Raw genomic sequence first — 13,619 nt, forward strand, 5'->3', positions numbered from 1 at the left:
GAGCGTGAAGAACTGCGCTTTTACGGCTAATCTTCGAACCGCATGATGATTTTTTGTGTGGATAGCAATTCGTTTCTTTAATGATCTGTAATGTCTGTTGTATTTTGATGTTTTCATCTACTGCAACAAGAGGGAATTTTTGTGCGGGTATATTATTTGTGCGATACGGCAGAATGCTGTACTCGTTTGTGCTTGTTTGATCTGCAGTACTGGTGTTTTCTGTATTTCAGAGCAACAAAAGTATCTTGGATGACGTATTGCATCATATATTGGAAGGTACTAGCATTGTAGAGAACTTGTGTGAAACTTTCAGCATTTTATTGGCAGCTTGAAAGTAAGCTTGGTGAATTAAGTGAGTGAGTGAGTGAGTGAGTGAGTGAGTGCATGCGAGCATGCATAAGTTAGTGAGCGAGTGAGTGTGTGTGTGTGTGAGTGCGTGCATGAGTGAGTGAGTGAGTGAGTGAGTGAGTGAATGAGAGTGAGTGAGTGAGAGTGAGTGAGAGTGAGTGAGTGAGTGAGAGTGAGTGAGTGAGTGAGTGAGTGTGAGTGAGTGAGTGAGTGAGTGAGCGAGCGAGCGAGCGAGCGATCGAGTGATTGAGGTAGTGAGTGAGTGAGCGAGCAAGCAAGCGAGCGTGTGAGTGAGTGAGTGAATGAGGGATTACACGATTGTTTAGTGAGATTGATAGATGGCGCGTTTGCACTGCAGACTGCCGCCACCACCTCGCCGAACCAGAGCTGAAGCTGTTTGCCCCCACGGCCTGCCTGCTGCAGGAGGTGGCGTCCAGTTCTGACCCTGCCTGCTGCAACGTGCTCAGCGAAGTCGTGCCCATGCTGATCTCCCAGTTCCAGGCTCACCCGCAGGTATAGCCACGCTAGTGTCTGCGTTCTATGTTATATATATATATATTATGTATGTGGGCTACCCTCACGTATAGCTCACGTTTGGGCCTCAAGTTTGGACGAAGATAGCTATAATATATCGGTGAAATCATATAATTGTGCAGTTGGCTCGCACGGCGAATTGTTTATTCCACCTCTGCCTTTGTACTCGTATGCCTTCCTTCTGTTATCGAAAAAGTGACAGCCTGTTTTCATTTGTCTTGCAGAATAGCCATAGAAAAGCACTTCTTGAGACATTGATAGGCTTTCTAAAAATTGCAAATGTATTCTGCCAAGCTGAAAATAATGGTATGTTGTTTGACGGCTTGAATTTAATCTCTTTTCAAATAATGCTCTTTGGTGTTTGTATGCTAAATGTTATACAAGCGAGGTAGGATTGCAGTCTCTGGGTAACTTGTGAAAAGCACGCTGAAACTCAATTTGTGAAGTGATGTTGGTGGAATTTTGTTCAAATAGTCTAAACCAGAGGATCCACGCAACTCATAAATAACCCTTATTGTTGTGAAAACGTTGTTTGGAACTTGGGTAACATTTGTACTTGATCTTCTTAAAAAATAGTTTTGCTTGTGTGGCCATATGCCAAATGCCCACTGCTATGTTTCATGTTAACAAATTGGGGAAAAAAGATGAAGAAAAAGACGAAAATTAAGAAAAGTTTTGGAATGTCTTTAGTGTCTGCAAAGTCATTAAGTCTGGAAATGTTTTTAGAATGTCACCTTAACTGGTGCCATGTTCTGAAACAATTACTATATGTGGTATAGCTTCTTTAGCCTGATTTTCCAGTAATATGTACGTGCATTTTTGAACATCACTTCTAAACTATCGTCGCAGCTTCAAGCCCTCTCCACCGCGACAGCGACCAAATATCGACCCTGTTCCTAAGCCTGCTCTCGGACAGCGCCGAAGAGATGAGATCGGTGGGCATCCACGGGATCCGGGTTCTCACGCAGCAGCCCAAGTTGCTCGACAAGAACAGGCAGACGATGGCCGCCGATCATCTCGTTAGGGCCGCGCTAACGGACGGCAGCTGCCAGATAAGGTACGCGAATATTAAAAACCGATCATGAATTGGTGTGTGCACCCCGGACGCACGCGTGCAATGCTGGGTGACTCAGCATGCTGTTGCTACCAAGCGCGCGATTCTTCCTGGGAATTTCAGAAGACATGTTATTTATGGATCAGGGGTCGAAATAAGCGATGGTCCGATGGTTCGGGGCCATCAAATAATCAGGAGGACCATCAGATTTTCAAAATCAATGGTCCGACGGACCACTGAATATTTTGGTCCCATTTTAACAAGTTTCCATGTTTCGATTATTGCTAATCCAGTGTTGACCATAGCAAATCTTACGCTTGCACGCCGCATTACTTTTAGAGAACAATTTGAAATTTAGGAGGACCTTCTAAAATTTAGGAGGACCATCTTAATTTCAAACTAGATGGTCCTGTGGACCATCTCTTTTTTTCTCCTTATTTCTACCCCTGTGGATGGGTGGGTGAGGTCTCAGGAGGGGTTGTAACGATAATTTAAGATTTTGTTAACTACACGGTTCCTAATAAACAGGTAAACTTGATCAGTTTGGAGATGTATACCGCAAGCTGTGAAATCAGCGTGACTGTGTCGGGATTGTCAAAAGTAAACACGGATGGAAATTAAGGCACGTCGATTAGGCAATTAAGACAATGTCAAAGGATTTATGGGATGTCGCATATAAACTTCGACTTTGAAGATACGTTGGACCCGATCTGCATTAAAGCACTGGGGAGAACATTGCTAAGGATGATGTTACTCTTTGCTTTTCACTTGCATGTGCACTGCATGTATAGAGTGTGCTTGCTAAGTTTGACTGGTGTAGGAATAAGAACTGGTGTGTACGTGTAGGAAGGAGAGTGCAGAGACCTTGGCCCAGATGTCCTTGACTCACCCGGAGGTCATTCATAACGAGGTGTTTCCTGTCCTGCTGGATAAACTCAAGGGTATGACACTGTTCATCGGTTAATATTTTGTGCTTTATACACACTCCCACTCCTGCATGTAGAAAATGCATTTTAGTCACCTGTGACAAAAACTGTACAATCACCTATCAATTTACGTGATATAGTTACCTTCTTGGAAGTGGCTACTTAGCATGACTGAAGTCATTTTGATTTCCAGATGGTTCAATAGATGGCAGCACACCCCACGAAGACGTGCTGCTGGTACTTGCAGGTGTTTCGCGTCACGCCGACACAGGAAGGGACGCCATCGCGCATATCATTTCTTACATACGTGATCCTGCTGGTAAAAATCGTCATCAACACAGATGGATCCGTTCTTGTGTTTACAGAGAAGACCCTGCATGCTTGAACTATGGATACGTTATGAGTTACAGTAGAGAAAATTCACTCTGTAACACTCAATAATGTACAATCTAACGTATATACTCAAAAACCGCATCAACTCTATTATTGTCGGGAAAGCGTAGGTAACGCAGGCAGCTGCGCGTTCTGCCGCAATTATAGATGGCGCCAATGTACAATCTAACATATATGCACAAAATCTGTATCAACCTTGTTATATTAATTGTTATTGTCGGGCAAGCGTAGGTAATGTAAGTGACTGCATGTTTTGCCGCAATTATAGATCGAGCCAATGTACTTTGCAACGTATACGCTCAAAATCTCCATCAACTCTGTTATTGTTGGGTACGCGTAGGTAACGTAAGCTGCTACGTTTTTTGCCGCAATTATAGATGGAGCCACATGTTCCGCGTCATCTGTTACAGCGTGCAGTACACACACAAGGCTAGCAGCCGCACTAGAAGCTCTCCTGTCCATCGTGACGGAGTGGGCGTCGTCGGGACAGAGCCTGGAGTCGGCCGGCAAGGAACTGGTTGTGCAGTTGGCTGCGTTGGCGAGAGCCGGCCGGCTGCGTGTGCCGGAAGGTCACGTGAAGGTCGTGTGCGATCTGCTGAGGTTGATTTGCAGCATGGTGACGCTGTCACTCGACGTTGGGTGAGCATCGTTTGGAAGTCACGTAGCGCGTGGCGCGAAACGGTAATGTGACGTGAGGGAAAGAACGTTGGGAGAGTCCTAAACGTGTTTACTAGATGGCTGTTAACAGGCTGACTTAGGCGGGAATTCCCTCGATGAATAGGTGATGTTATCGTAATTTGGACAAGTGTGTGTGTGTCAGTGACTCAGTGTGCATGTGGGTATGTGTACGTACGTGTGTGTGTCTGTCTGTCTCTCTCTCTCTCTCTCTCTCTATATATATATATAAGAATAAGGTTCTGTTTTCATGATTGATGTTTTCATGCACGCAGGCCAGCAGAAAGCTCGTAGCTGTGGCTGCTAGCCTTGCTGGATGAAGGAGATTGCTCGGCAGTAGACATCCGAAACGACTTCCACGCAGGTACCGAAACAGATCCTAGCAATGGTCGCGATTGCCCAGCGGGGTTGGGCGAAGCACGCACGCCTCATAACCACTCGCTCGACCCGTAAAGTTTTTCGTTTTTAAAGGGCTGTAAGATTAACAGTGATGGGGAAACTGCACTGAATCTTTTGCAGGCATGGCAGGTTAAGCTGTAGTCTGTAATATAGTTAAAAACCACGTAGCTGGCAAAATAACTGTCCTGACATCACCCTGCCTCCTTAAATCAAACTTGACTGGCTGTAATTCGGCCAGATATTTATCCGTTATCAAACGCAAACACGAACCAAAAGCCAGAGCAAAAGTCGTGTAGGTCTGTAGTGGGAGCAATCAGTTTAAATGGTAGGTCTACTACAACGTTCACTGTACGTTCACTGTTACTATCTGTTGCAGGCTGGGGGAAGCTGGACGCACCGCACAGAAGCTCACGCTATACACGCTGGTGTGGATGTTCCTCCTGCAGGCAAGAGGTAGACAAACGCGAAACCACCCATCTGTACTCACTACTGAGTCTCGGTGCGATACCGCATCTGTACATGAGTAGTAAATGGGTTTGTTCATAGTTCCTAGACACGATATTCGCTAACGCGGTTGTCCACCAACATACGGACTCTCTCGCGTGTTTGACGTTTCTATATCTCTGTGGCGTTGTCGTGCGTAGGTAGTCATTCTGAGCAAGGTTCTGTCAGAGCTTTCAGCGTGTATCCTGCCGTGAACGGCATCCAGTGATCTGTGATACGTCTGCCCGCTGCTACGCCCACCTCATTAACAAGCACATCGCAGGTAATATTTCACATGCAGAGGTAGTGGCGTAGTACTATATGGATTAGGTGATGAGGCTGCAGAGGCAGAGTGATATGAAATAAAATATTGGCTACCAAATTATAATCCCTGTTAGCAGTTTGGCTGTGCTGCGATATCACAACAAGTAGTGGGGGGGGGGGGTAAGTAAGGATTAATGAAGAAGCGAAACGTTTCCAAACGTAGAAAACACGTATTATCTCAGATGTTTTGTAGTCGATGAGTAGACACGCCCAACTCATTAACAAGGATATCGACAGGTAATATTTTCACGTACAAAGTAGTAGGGGGATGTTGGGAAGTGGGGATTATAGGAAGGAAGGAAACATTAATTATTTAATAATATTATTTAATATTATTGATTCATTTATGAATTTATTTATACATTAAAATTTAGTTGAAATTAGAAAAATTATTGCAGGCTTTTATAACCGCTTTCTACTGTAACGGCGTAATCGTGTCGATCGCTCGTCAGGTCCCGAACTCGATACAGTTCTCGACGGGTGTCGGCGTATCTGGAGACTCGTCTAGCCGGCGGTGGTGACGACGACGCCGGCCGAACCAAGGCCTTCAACCTGTGGGTGTGGATCAGCAAAGCACTTGTCGTCAGGGCTCATCCACGCGCTAATACATTCAAATCCAAGGTAAAGCCTGGACGTTGTGTTCCTAGGTAGCTCTATGCTACCTAGATCTTACTGTCTAGTTGTAAGTCTTATATATCCATGCGCTAGTACATTTAGTCTAAGGTAAACGCTTGAACCTTGTGTTCCTGAGGTAGCTCTATGCTACCTAGATCTTACTGTCTAGTTGTAAGTCTTATACATCCATGCGCTAGTACGTTCAAATCTAAGGTAATGCTTGAACCTTGTGTTCCTGAGGTAGCTCTATGCTACCTAGATCCCTACGTGTCTAGTTTGTAAGTCTTATAACAATCGCGCTAGTACGTTAAATCTAAGGTAAAGCGCTGGACGTTGTGTTCCTAAGGTAGTCCTATGCTACTAGATCTTACTGTCTAGTTTGTAAGACTAGACACCACAGACACCACAGACACACCACACCACTGGACACCACAGAACAACATGTCGATGCCCTAATCGTTCTTCCTCCTGCTACATCTGACTCATCGTTCCGCGCACGACGCTCACACACACAGGTCTCGCGTGTCTCTCCTCCGCGCGCTCGCCGCCGTTACCGCGGAGGCCTTCAGCGTGATCCTGTGCGAAGCGGCGCGACGGTCCTCTCTCGCGCATGCACTGCAACGTGAGGCTGATGTACAGGCAGCGCTTCTTCCTGGAGACATCGCCGCTGCTGGTGGCCGCCTTCCACTTGGCTCCCAAAGGTGAGCGTGGGGGGAGAGGGGGGAGGGGGAGGTGGAGAGGTGGAGTCGAAGGAGGTGGGGAAAGGTGGGGAGGAGGGAGAGGTGGGGGGAAGGGGGGGAGGAGGGAGAGGTGGGGGAGTGGGGGAAAGGTGAGGGAGGAGGGAGAGGTGGGGAAGTGCGGGGAAAGATGGGGGAGAAGGGAGAGGTGGGGGAGTGGGGGAAAGGATGGGGGAGAAGGGAGAGGGAGGTGGAGGAGGAGGGAGGCCGGAGGTCGGAGACAAGGAGAGGGGAGAGGTAGAGCTGAAGGCGGGGGAGTGAGGAGGGAGGGAGCGGGGTCAAGTGGGAGGAGTATTTGACGTAGGGCAGCTATGGTCATGCTTAGCGTATACGTAGTGGTGGTCATGTGGGCAGTAGACCGCATAGGGGTTGAAGGGAGTGGTGTGGGTCACTGTTCAAGCATCTATTTGGCAGAGATGCCAACCACTACGATTTATTCGTATTTTATACGAATTTCTATTCCGTTTGCACCACTACGACCAGTTTGTATAAAACTACGAATTTCACTGTGATCGAAAAAAATTTTTATTGTCATTTTTGACCCTCAGAATGCAGGAAATTTTATCTCAGAATCAAACAATTTTCCGGGGGGCATGCGTGACCCTCGAACTACTAATTTGATGGCCAGAAACTACAGATTGCTTCAATATGTGTTGGGCATCTCTGCAGTATTGTGGGTGCTAGGTGACTACACATCCATTGACTTGCGAGTATTTTATTCCGTGTAACATATTATTGTCTTCTCGCAGACATGAAACCACACTACCTGGTCGCTCTATCTATCATGCTGAGGTATATACCACACCAGGTCATGCTGAGCGAGTTTCCACCGGTATGTATAAACGCGCGCACTCGTACATACGTATGTGCGTGCGTTCGGGCTAGTGTGCGTGCGTGCGTGCGTGCGTACTAGAGTGCGAGTGTGTGTGCGTGCGTGTATGCTAGCGTGTGAGCGAGTGTGCGTGCGTGTATGCTAGCGTGCGTGCTAGCGTACATGTGTGCGAGCGTGTATGCTAGCGTGCGGTGCAAGCGTGTATGCTAACGTCTATGCTAGCGTGTATGCTAGCGTGCGTGCGAGCGTGTATGCTAGCGTGTATGCTAGCGGTCGGCGTCGGCGCGCGGTGTATGCTAGCGTGTATGCTAGCGTGCGTGCGAGCGTGTATGCTAGCGTGTATGCTAGCGTGCGTGCGAGCGTGTATGCTAGCGTGTATGCTAGCGTGCGTGCGAGCGAGCGTGTGTAGATAAGTAACAGAGAGCCGAATTCAGCACACACGTATTAAAACATCTGTGGATTGCATTGCGTGAACGTTTTAGCCATATTCTCTGAGAGTTCTTCCTGAGGTTAACATGGCGTCTGCGCATAGCACGTGCCTATGGGGCGCCAAGTGTCGCAGGACTGATTTCGTTACGAAATCAAGTCTACAAAGTGATTTCGTTACGAAATCAACTACTGCGAGTGATTTCGTTACGAAATCAGCTACTGCGAGTGATTTCGTTACAAAATCATGCTACACTTGGCGCGCCGGCGTGCTAAAGCGATATGAATAAATGCACTGCAGTCATCGTAGCGTTCCTAGATGGCACCGTAGTAACGTTCCTAGATGGCAGCACTAACAATCCCCCGCTCGCACGCAAACGTGCGTAACGCTCGATCTTCAATTCTTCGTCATCATTCTCACCCGCGTCTCATCTGTGCGCGCGTGAACGTCACCGATCTTCAATTCTTCATCGTCGGTCTCATATCCGCGTTTGCGTTTGCGCTGCAGCTGCTGCCGCTGCTGCTGGAGTCGCTGGTGTGCGGCGACGCGGACCTGCAGCTGTCCACGCTCGCCGCGCTCTCGGCCCTGCTCACGGACACTCCACAGCTTCTCATCGGTCACGCGGACACGATCGTGCCTCTACTACTCACACTCACGCGCCGCGAGGACAGCATGGTGAGTGTGTGTGTGTATGTGCGTGCGTGCGCTTCAGTCGTAGCCTGTGCGTGGCGTACGTACGTATGTATGTATGTAGCGTGCCTCTACTGCTCACGCTCACGCGCCGCGAGGACAGCATGGTGAGTGTGTGTGTGTATGTGTGTGCGTGCGTGCGTGCGTGCGTGCGTGCGTGCGTACGTATGTATGTAGCATGGTGAGTGCACGTGCAGCTAAATCGCTCGTTTATGTATGTATGTATGTATGTATGTTATGTATGTATGTATGTATGTTTTATACATATATTATAACATATATATATATATATATATATTATATTATATATATATAATATATTATTCGAGATAGATAGATAGATAGGTATGTAGGTAAGTTGATAGATAGATAGATAGGTAGGTAGGTAGGTAGGTAGGTAGGTAGGTAGGTAGGTAGGTAGGATAGATAGTATAGGTAGGTGGTAGGTAGGTTAGGTAGGTTAGGTAGGATAGGTATAGGTAGGTAGGTAGGTATAGGATAGATAAGGCTATGTAGGTAGGTATGTAGGTGGTGATAGATAAGGCAAGGTAGGTAGATAGATAGGTAGGTAGGTAGGTAGATAGATAGGTAAGTCAGTAGGTAGAGAGATAGATCGATATTTATGGATTAAACTAATTATTGCATTGACCATAAAACAGATATTGAACGCACGCACAAGCACACACGTACACATGCATATAGATTTTTTTTTATATACTGTATTATGCATTCTTGCTCGTAAATGAGTAAATTCGCCAGTGTGTTGGCAGGGCAGGAAGTCTTGCATGTCATTACATAATACAATAACACAAATACGATGCTTATATTTGCAGAAGCTGCGAATCTCCGCTCTGGACTGTCTGAGAATAGTATCCAGTCTACCCCATCAGGTTGTGTTTCCACATCAGCAGCAGGTATTAAATGCCACAGAGTGTTGTTCTGTGCAATCACTCGCAGTCATTGCAATCGCAGTGTGCATCTTTAACGTCGTTTGACTTGAATGTGTCGAGTGAAATGATGCGCGACTCTGAACTAAAGATTTAACGAGTCCCGATGTAATGATTGTTGTCGGAAACCCAAGACTAAAGGCTCACTCTCCATTAGGAGTGTTCCCAACTTTGATATCATTAATGATTACTGATTGATAATCCTAACCCTAACCCTAACCTAAATGACATTAAACCACAAACTAATATATGACCATGACCATGACCACATATATATATATATATGACATATGTATATATACATACATACATACATATGTATATATGTATATATATATATACATATGTTATTATGACCATTAATGACATTAAAGTTGGGAACACTCCTAATGGAGTATCACCCAGACTGAAGAGCAGCGGCGTGATAAACTATGTGTGTATTTATTTCGTTTGTTTATCTGCAGGTAATTCGACAGCTTTCTGCAGCCCTGGACGACAAGAAACGTTTAGTGAGGCAGGCTGCAGCTAAAACCAGAGGAGAATGGTATGAGCAATAGATCACATTCTGGCAATAACAGACAAATAAATCATTGCCAGTGTTGCATCAAGCATTTTATAAGTGATATATATATATATATATATATACACATTAATATGAATATGAATACGTATATAGTGAAGTGCTTATGGCAACTTTGTACTTCCATCACTTATAGTTGTCACACAGCGAGTATTGTATTAAGATGATTTATTATACTTAAGTATTTATTATACTTATACATCCGTAGAGCCAGTTTAACTATTAATTACAGCATTTATTTTCCCCCACAGGTGTATCTTAGGCAGCATGGTCAAGAATTAATAGAAGGAAGACGCGGGTCAATTGTAGGCAGCACATGTGTTGCTGCACATCTACATGCATGTTCAACTAGTCCTGAAGTTTTATTGTGCCTAGAAAGTTGAATTAGAAATACAAACTGTATGATAACTGCAGAACAATATATATTTTCTATTATCATCGCCGCCATCATCATCATCATCATCATCATCATCATCATCATCATCATCATTATTATATTTATTATTAATGATTGTGCTTATCTTCACAACAAACAAAAACAACCAACAAACAACAAACACCCAAACGTCTCTCGAAACTAAACGGCATAAATACTAGCAACGCGCGAAAAAGACGTAGCTTCCCAGGCCCGTCACCGGATGGCGCCACCCGGCGGTCACTCGGCGACCACGATGCGGCAGACGTCGAGCATGCAGAACGTCGAGCGGCATGTCGGACACGGCGAGCGGCTCGCCAGCCACGTCTCCGGCCGCTCCTGGTCCTGCCGGCTCGCGAACCACTTGCCCATGCACTGGCGGCACCACATCGGGCGGCAGTAGCACTGCACGCAATCACCCGACGTCGCGTCGTCGCAACGCTTCGTCAGCTTCACGTCGGACGTCGTCTGCATGCAGCCGATGCACTGCTCCAGCTCCTGAAACGCGAGAGCGAAGTGAAATACGCGAATGCCTCGTCGCGCGCGTTTCTGCGGAGGAGGGCGGCGATTCGTTAGTCTATGCGATTGATTAATAGTTGAGTGCATGACTTGCACCTACTCGATATAATATTAGCGATGTCGCGTTCCCACAAAACTATGAAAAAAGTTTGCGGTGGAAGCTTCCGGTAATGTCTGCTACGCCACGTTTCGTCTAATGTAATACAAGGGTTCGTGAGTTTTTCGTATCATCTCCGCTTTTTTTTCTTGTCCCGCTAGAAACTTCAGGTAATTTCAACCTGCATTTACTTTAACAGTATACAGATAATCGTCAGACATCTTGTCTTCCAACACACGTGTATATACTTTTTGCATTCGCATCTTCAGCATATGTAAGAGCCTTGTATGTATAATAACGGTGTGGTGTGTTATTCTTACCATATCAGCGGGAACGCTATACTTTTCGTTCAGCGCCACCTGGTTTTGAAAAGCGTCAAGAAATTTATCGCTGAGGCTTTGGTGAATCACAATGTTACGAGCGTTCCTGATCGGAGCCTGAATTTTGGTTTGCAAATCGTTGTAGTCGTTGGAATTCAGTCTGTAATTAAAAGTGGCACGAACATGGCTGTAAACTAACATGAATTCATAAACAACATGCTGCTTGAATTAATAGTTGTCTCTCCAAACATGTGGGAAAGATTTATAGGCAATCTTCTAAAGATCATCAGATGATATCCTTGCATGGTATTGTGGGCATAACCTCATGTGGGAAATACTCTTCAACATTTCATAGTATGATGATGCCGGTATCAATGGCGATAAACCTACATCTGACAACTGACAATAGATTCAAATTACTGGCATGGATTACAAGGGCTGAAAGGGTACGTCTATGCCCCCCAGGGTACTATCGGAGGGTACCCTGGGTACGGTTCGATATATCGGAACGTACCCTGGTACTATCTAATATGCCGGACCGTACCTCGCCTACTCCACTAACGAGTCTAGGGAGTCGCCTACGCCTACTCCCTAAATTCTGTTTTCATGATTGATGTTTTCATGCACGCAGGCCAGCAGGAGAGCTCGTAGCTCTGGCTGTAGCCTTGCTGGATGAAGGAGATTGCTCGGCAGTAGATCCCGAACCGACTTCCACGCAGGTACCGAAACAGATCCTAGCAATGGTCGCGATTGCCCGGCGGGGTTGGGCGAAGCACGCACGCCTTGTAACCACTCGCTCGACCCGTAAAGCTTTTCGTTTTTAAAGGGCTGTAAGATTAACAGTGATGGAGAAACTGCACGGAATCTTTGCAGCACGGCAGGTTAAGCTGTAGTCTGTAATATAGTAAAAAAACCACGCTAGCTGGCAAAATAACTGTCCTGACATCACCCTGCCTCTCTTAAAACAAACTTGACCGACTGTAATTCGGCCAGATATTATCCGTTATCAAACGCAAACACGAACCAAAAAGCACGAGCAAAAGTCGTGTAGGGCTGTAGTGGGAGCAATCAGTTTAACTGGTAGGTCTACGTAACAACGTTCACTGTACGTTCACTGTTACTATCTGTTGCAGACGAGGGGAAGCTGGACGCACCGCGCAGAAGCTCACGCGATACACGCTGGTGTGATGTCCTCCTGCAGGCAAGAGGTAGACGACGGAAAACCACCCATTTGTACTCACTACTGAGTCTCGGTGCGATACCGCATCTGTACATGAGTAGTAAATGGGTTTGTTCATAGTTCTTAGACGACGAACATTCGCTAACGGGTTGTCCACCAAGATACGGACTCCTCCCGCGTGTTGACGTTTCTATATCTCTGTGGTGTTGTCGTGCGTAGGTAGTCATACCGAGCAAGGTTCTGTCAGAGCTTCAGCATGTATCCTGCATGGACGAGCATCCAGTGATCTGTGATATGTCTGCCCGCTGCTACGCCCACCTCATTAACAAGCATATCGCAGGTAATATTTCACATGCAGAGGTAGTGGCGTAGTACTTTATGGATCGGTGATGAGGCTGCAGAGGTGGAGTGATATGGAAATAAAAGGATGGCTACCAAATGATAATCACTGTTAGCAGTTTGGCTGTGATGCGATACCACAACAAGTAGTGGGTGGGTCGGTGGGGGGTGGGGGGTAAGTAAGGATTAATGAAGAAGGAAACGTTTCCAAACGTAGAAAACACGTATATTCTCAGATGTTTTGTAGTCGATGAGTAGACACACACGCCCAACTCATTAACAAGCATATCGCAGGTAATATTTTGCGTACAAAGTAGTAGGGGGGGTTGTTGGGAAGAAAGGATTAATGATAAGGAAAAACATTAATTATTTAATAATATTATTTAATATTATTGATTCATTTATGAATTTATTTATACATTAAAAATTTAGTTGAAATTTAGAAACAATTATCGCAGGGCTCTTTATAATCGCTTTCTACTGTAACGCGTAAATCGTGTCGATTGCTCGTCAGGTCCCGAACTCGATACAGTTCTCGACGGCGTGTCGTCGTATCTGGAGACTTGTCTAGCCGGCGGTGGTGACGACGACGCCGGTCGAACCAAGGCCTTCAACCTGTGGGTGTGGATCACGAAAGCTCTTGTCGTCAGGGCCCATCCATGCGCTAATACATTTAAATCTAAGGTAACGCCTGGACGTTGTGTTCCTAGGGTAGTTCTATGCTACCTAGATCTTACTGTCTAGTTGTAAGTCTTATATATCCATGCGCAGTAGTACTATTTAAC

General features: G+C 45.9%; 2 protein-coding genes and 1 long non-coding RNA gene across 4 annotated transcripts in view; 2 read left to right on the forward strand and 1 right to left on the reverse strand.

The window, feature by feature from the left end:
• LOC106808110 (MMS19 nucleotide excision repair protein homolog) overlaps window positions 1-10,383 on the forward strand; it is a 13,658-nt gene extending 3,275 nt beyond the window's left edge. The window contains exons 7-22 of the mRNA XM_014810685.1: window positions 208-276; window positions 707-861; window positions 1,107-1,188; window positions 1,732-1,939; window positions 2,783-2,877; window positions 3,056-3,181; window positions 3,666-3,894; window positions 4,706-4,782; window positions 4,974-5,037; window positions 5,589-5,757; window positions 6,326-6,452; window positions 7,238-7,320; window positions 8,255-8,422; window positions 9,271-9,351; window positions 9,849-9,928; window positions 10,216-10,383. Of these exons, the coding sequence (XP_014666171.1) occupies window positions 208-276; window positions 707-861; window positions 1,107-1,188; window positions 1,732-1,939; window positions 2,783-2,877; window positions 3,056-3,181; window positions 3,666-3,894; window positions 4,706-4,782; window positions 4,974-5,037; window positions 5,589-5,757; window positions 6,326-6,452; window positions 7,238-7,320; window positions 8,255-8,422; window positions 9,271-9,351; window positions 9,849-9,928; window positions 10,216-10,246 (1,844 nt within the window). The 3' untranslated portion in view covers window positions 10,247-10,383. The remainder of the gene's footprint in view (window positions 1-207; window positions 277-706; window positions 862-1,106; window positions 1,189-1,731; window positions 1,940-2,782; window positions 2,878-3,055; window positions 3,182-3,665; window positions 3,895-4,705; window positions 4,783-4,973; window positions 5,038-5,588; window positions 5,758-6,325; window positions 6,453-7,237; window positions 7,321-8,254; window positions 8,423-9,270; window positions 9,352-9,848; window positions 9,929-10,215) is intronic.
• On the forward strand, window positions 4,281-5,030 carry LOC106808127. Its single transcript, XR_001393751.1, has 3 exons — window positions 4,281-4,294; window positions 4,706-4,782; window positions 4,974-5,030. It is a non-coding gene; the product is annotated as an uncharacterized LOC106808127 (long non-coding RNA).
• LOC106808125 (E3 ubiquitin-protein ligase TM129-like) overlaps window positions 10,116-13,619 on the reverse strand; it is an 11,178-nt gene continuing 7,674 nt past the window's right edge. For both annotated transcript variants that reach the window (XM_014810705.1, XM_014810706.1), the window contains exons 4-5: window positions 11,316-11,475; window positions 10,116-10,877 (exon numbers count right to left, since the gene is read on the reverse strand). In XM_014810705.1, the coding sequence (XP_014666191.1) occupies window positions 10,620-10,877; window positions 11,316-11,475 (418 nt within the window). In that variant the 3' untranslated portion in view covers window positions 10,116-10,619. The remainder of the gene's footprint in view (window positions 10,878-11,315; window positions 11,476-13,619) is intronic.

This window comes from Priapulus caudatus, unplaced genomic scaffold, assembly GCF_000485595.1.
Source record: "Priapulus caudatus unplaced genomic scaffold, Priapulus_caudatus-5.0.1 Scaffold254, whole genome shotgun sequence".
Lineage (NCBI taxonomy): Eukaryota > Metazoa > Priapulida > Priapulimorpha > Priapulimorphida > Priapulidae > Priapulus > Priapulus caudatus.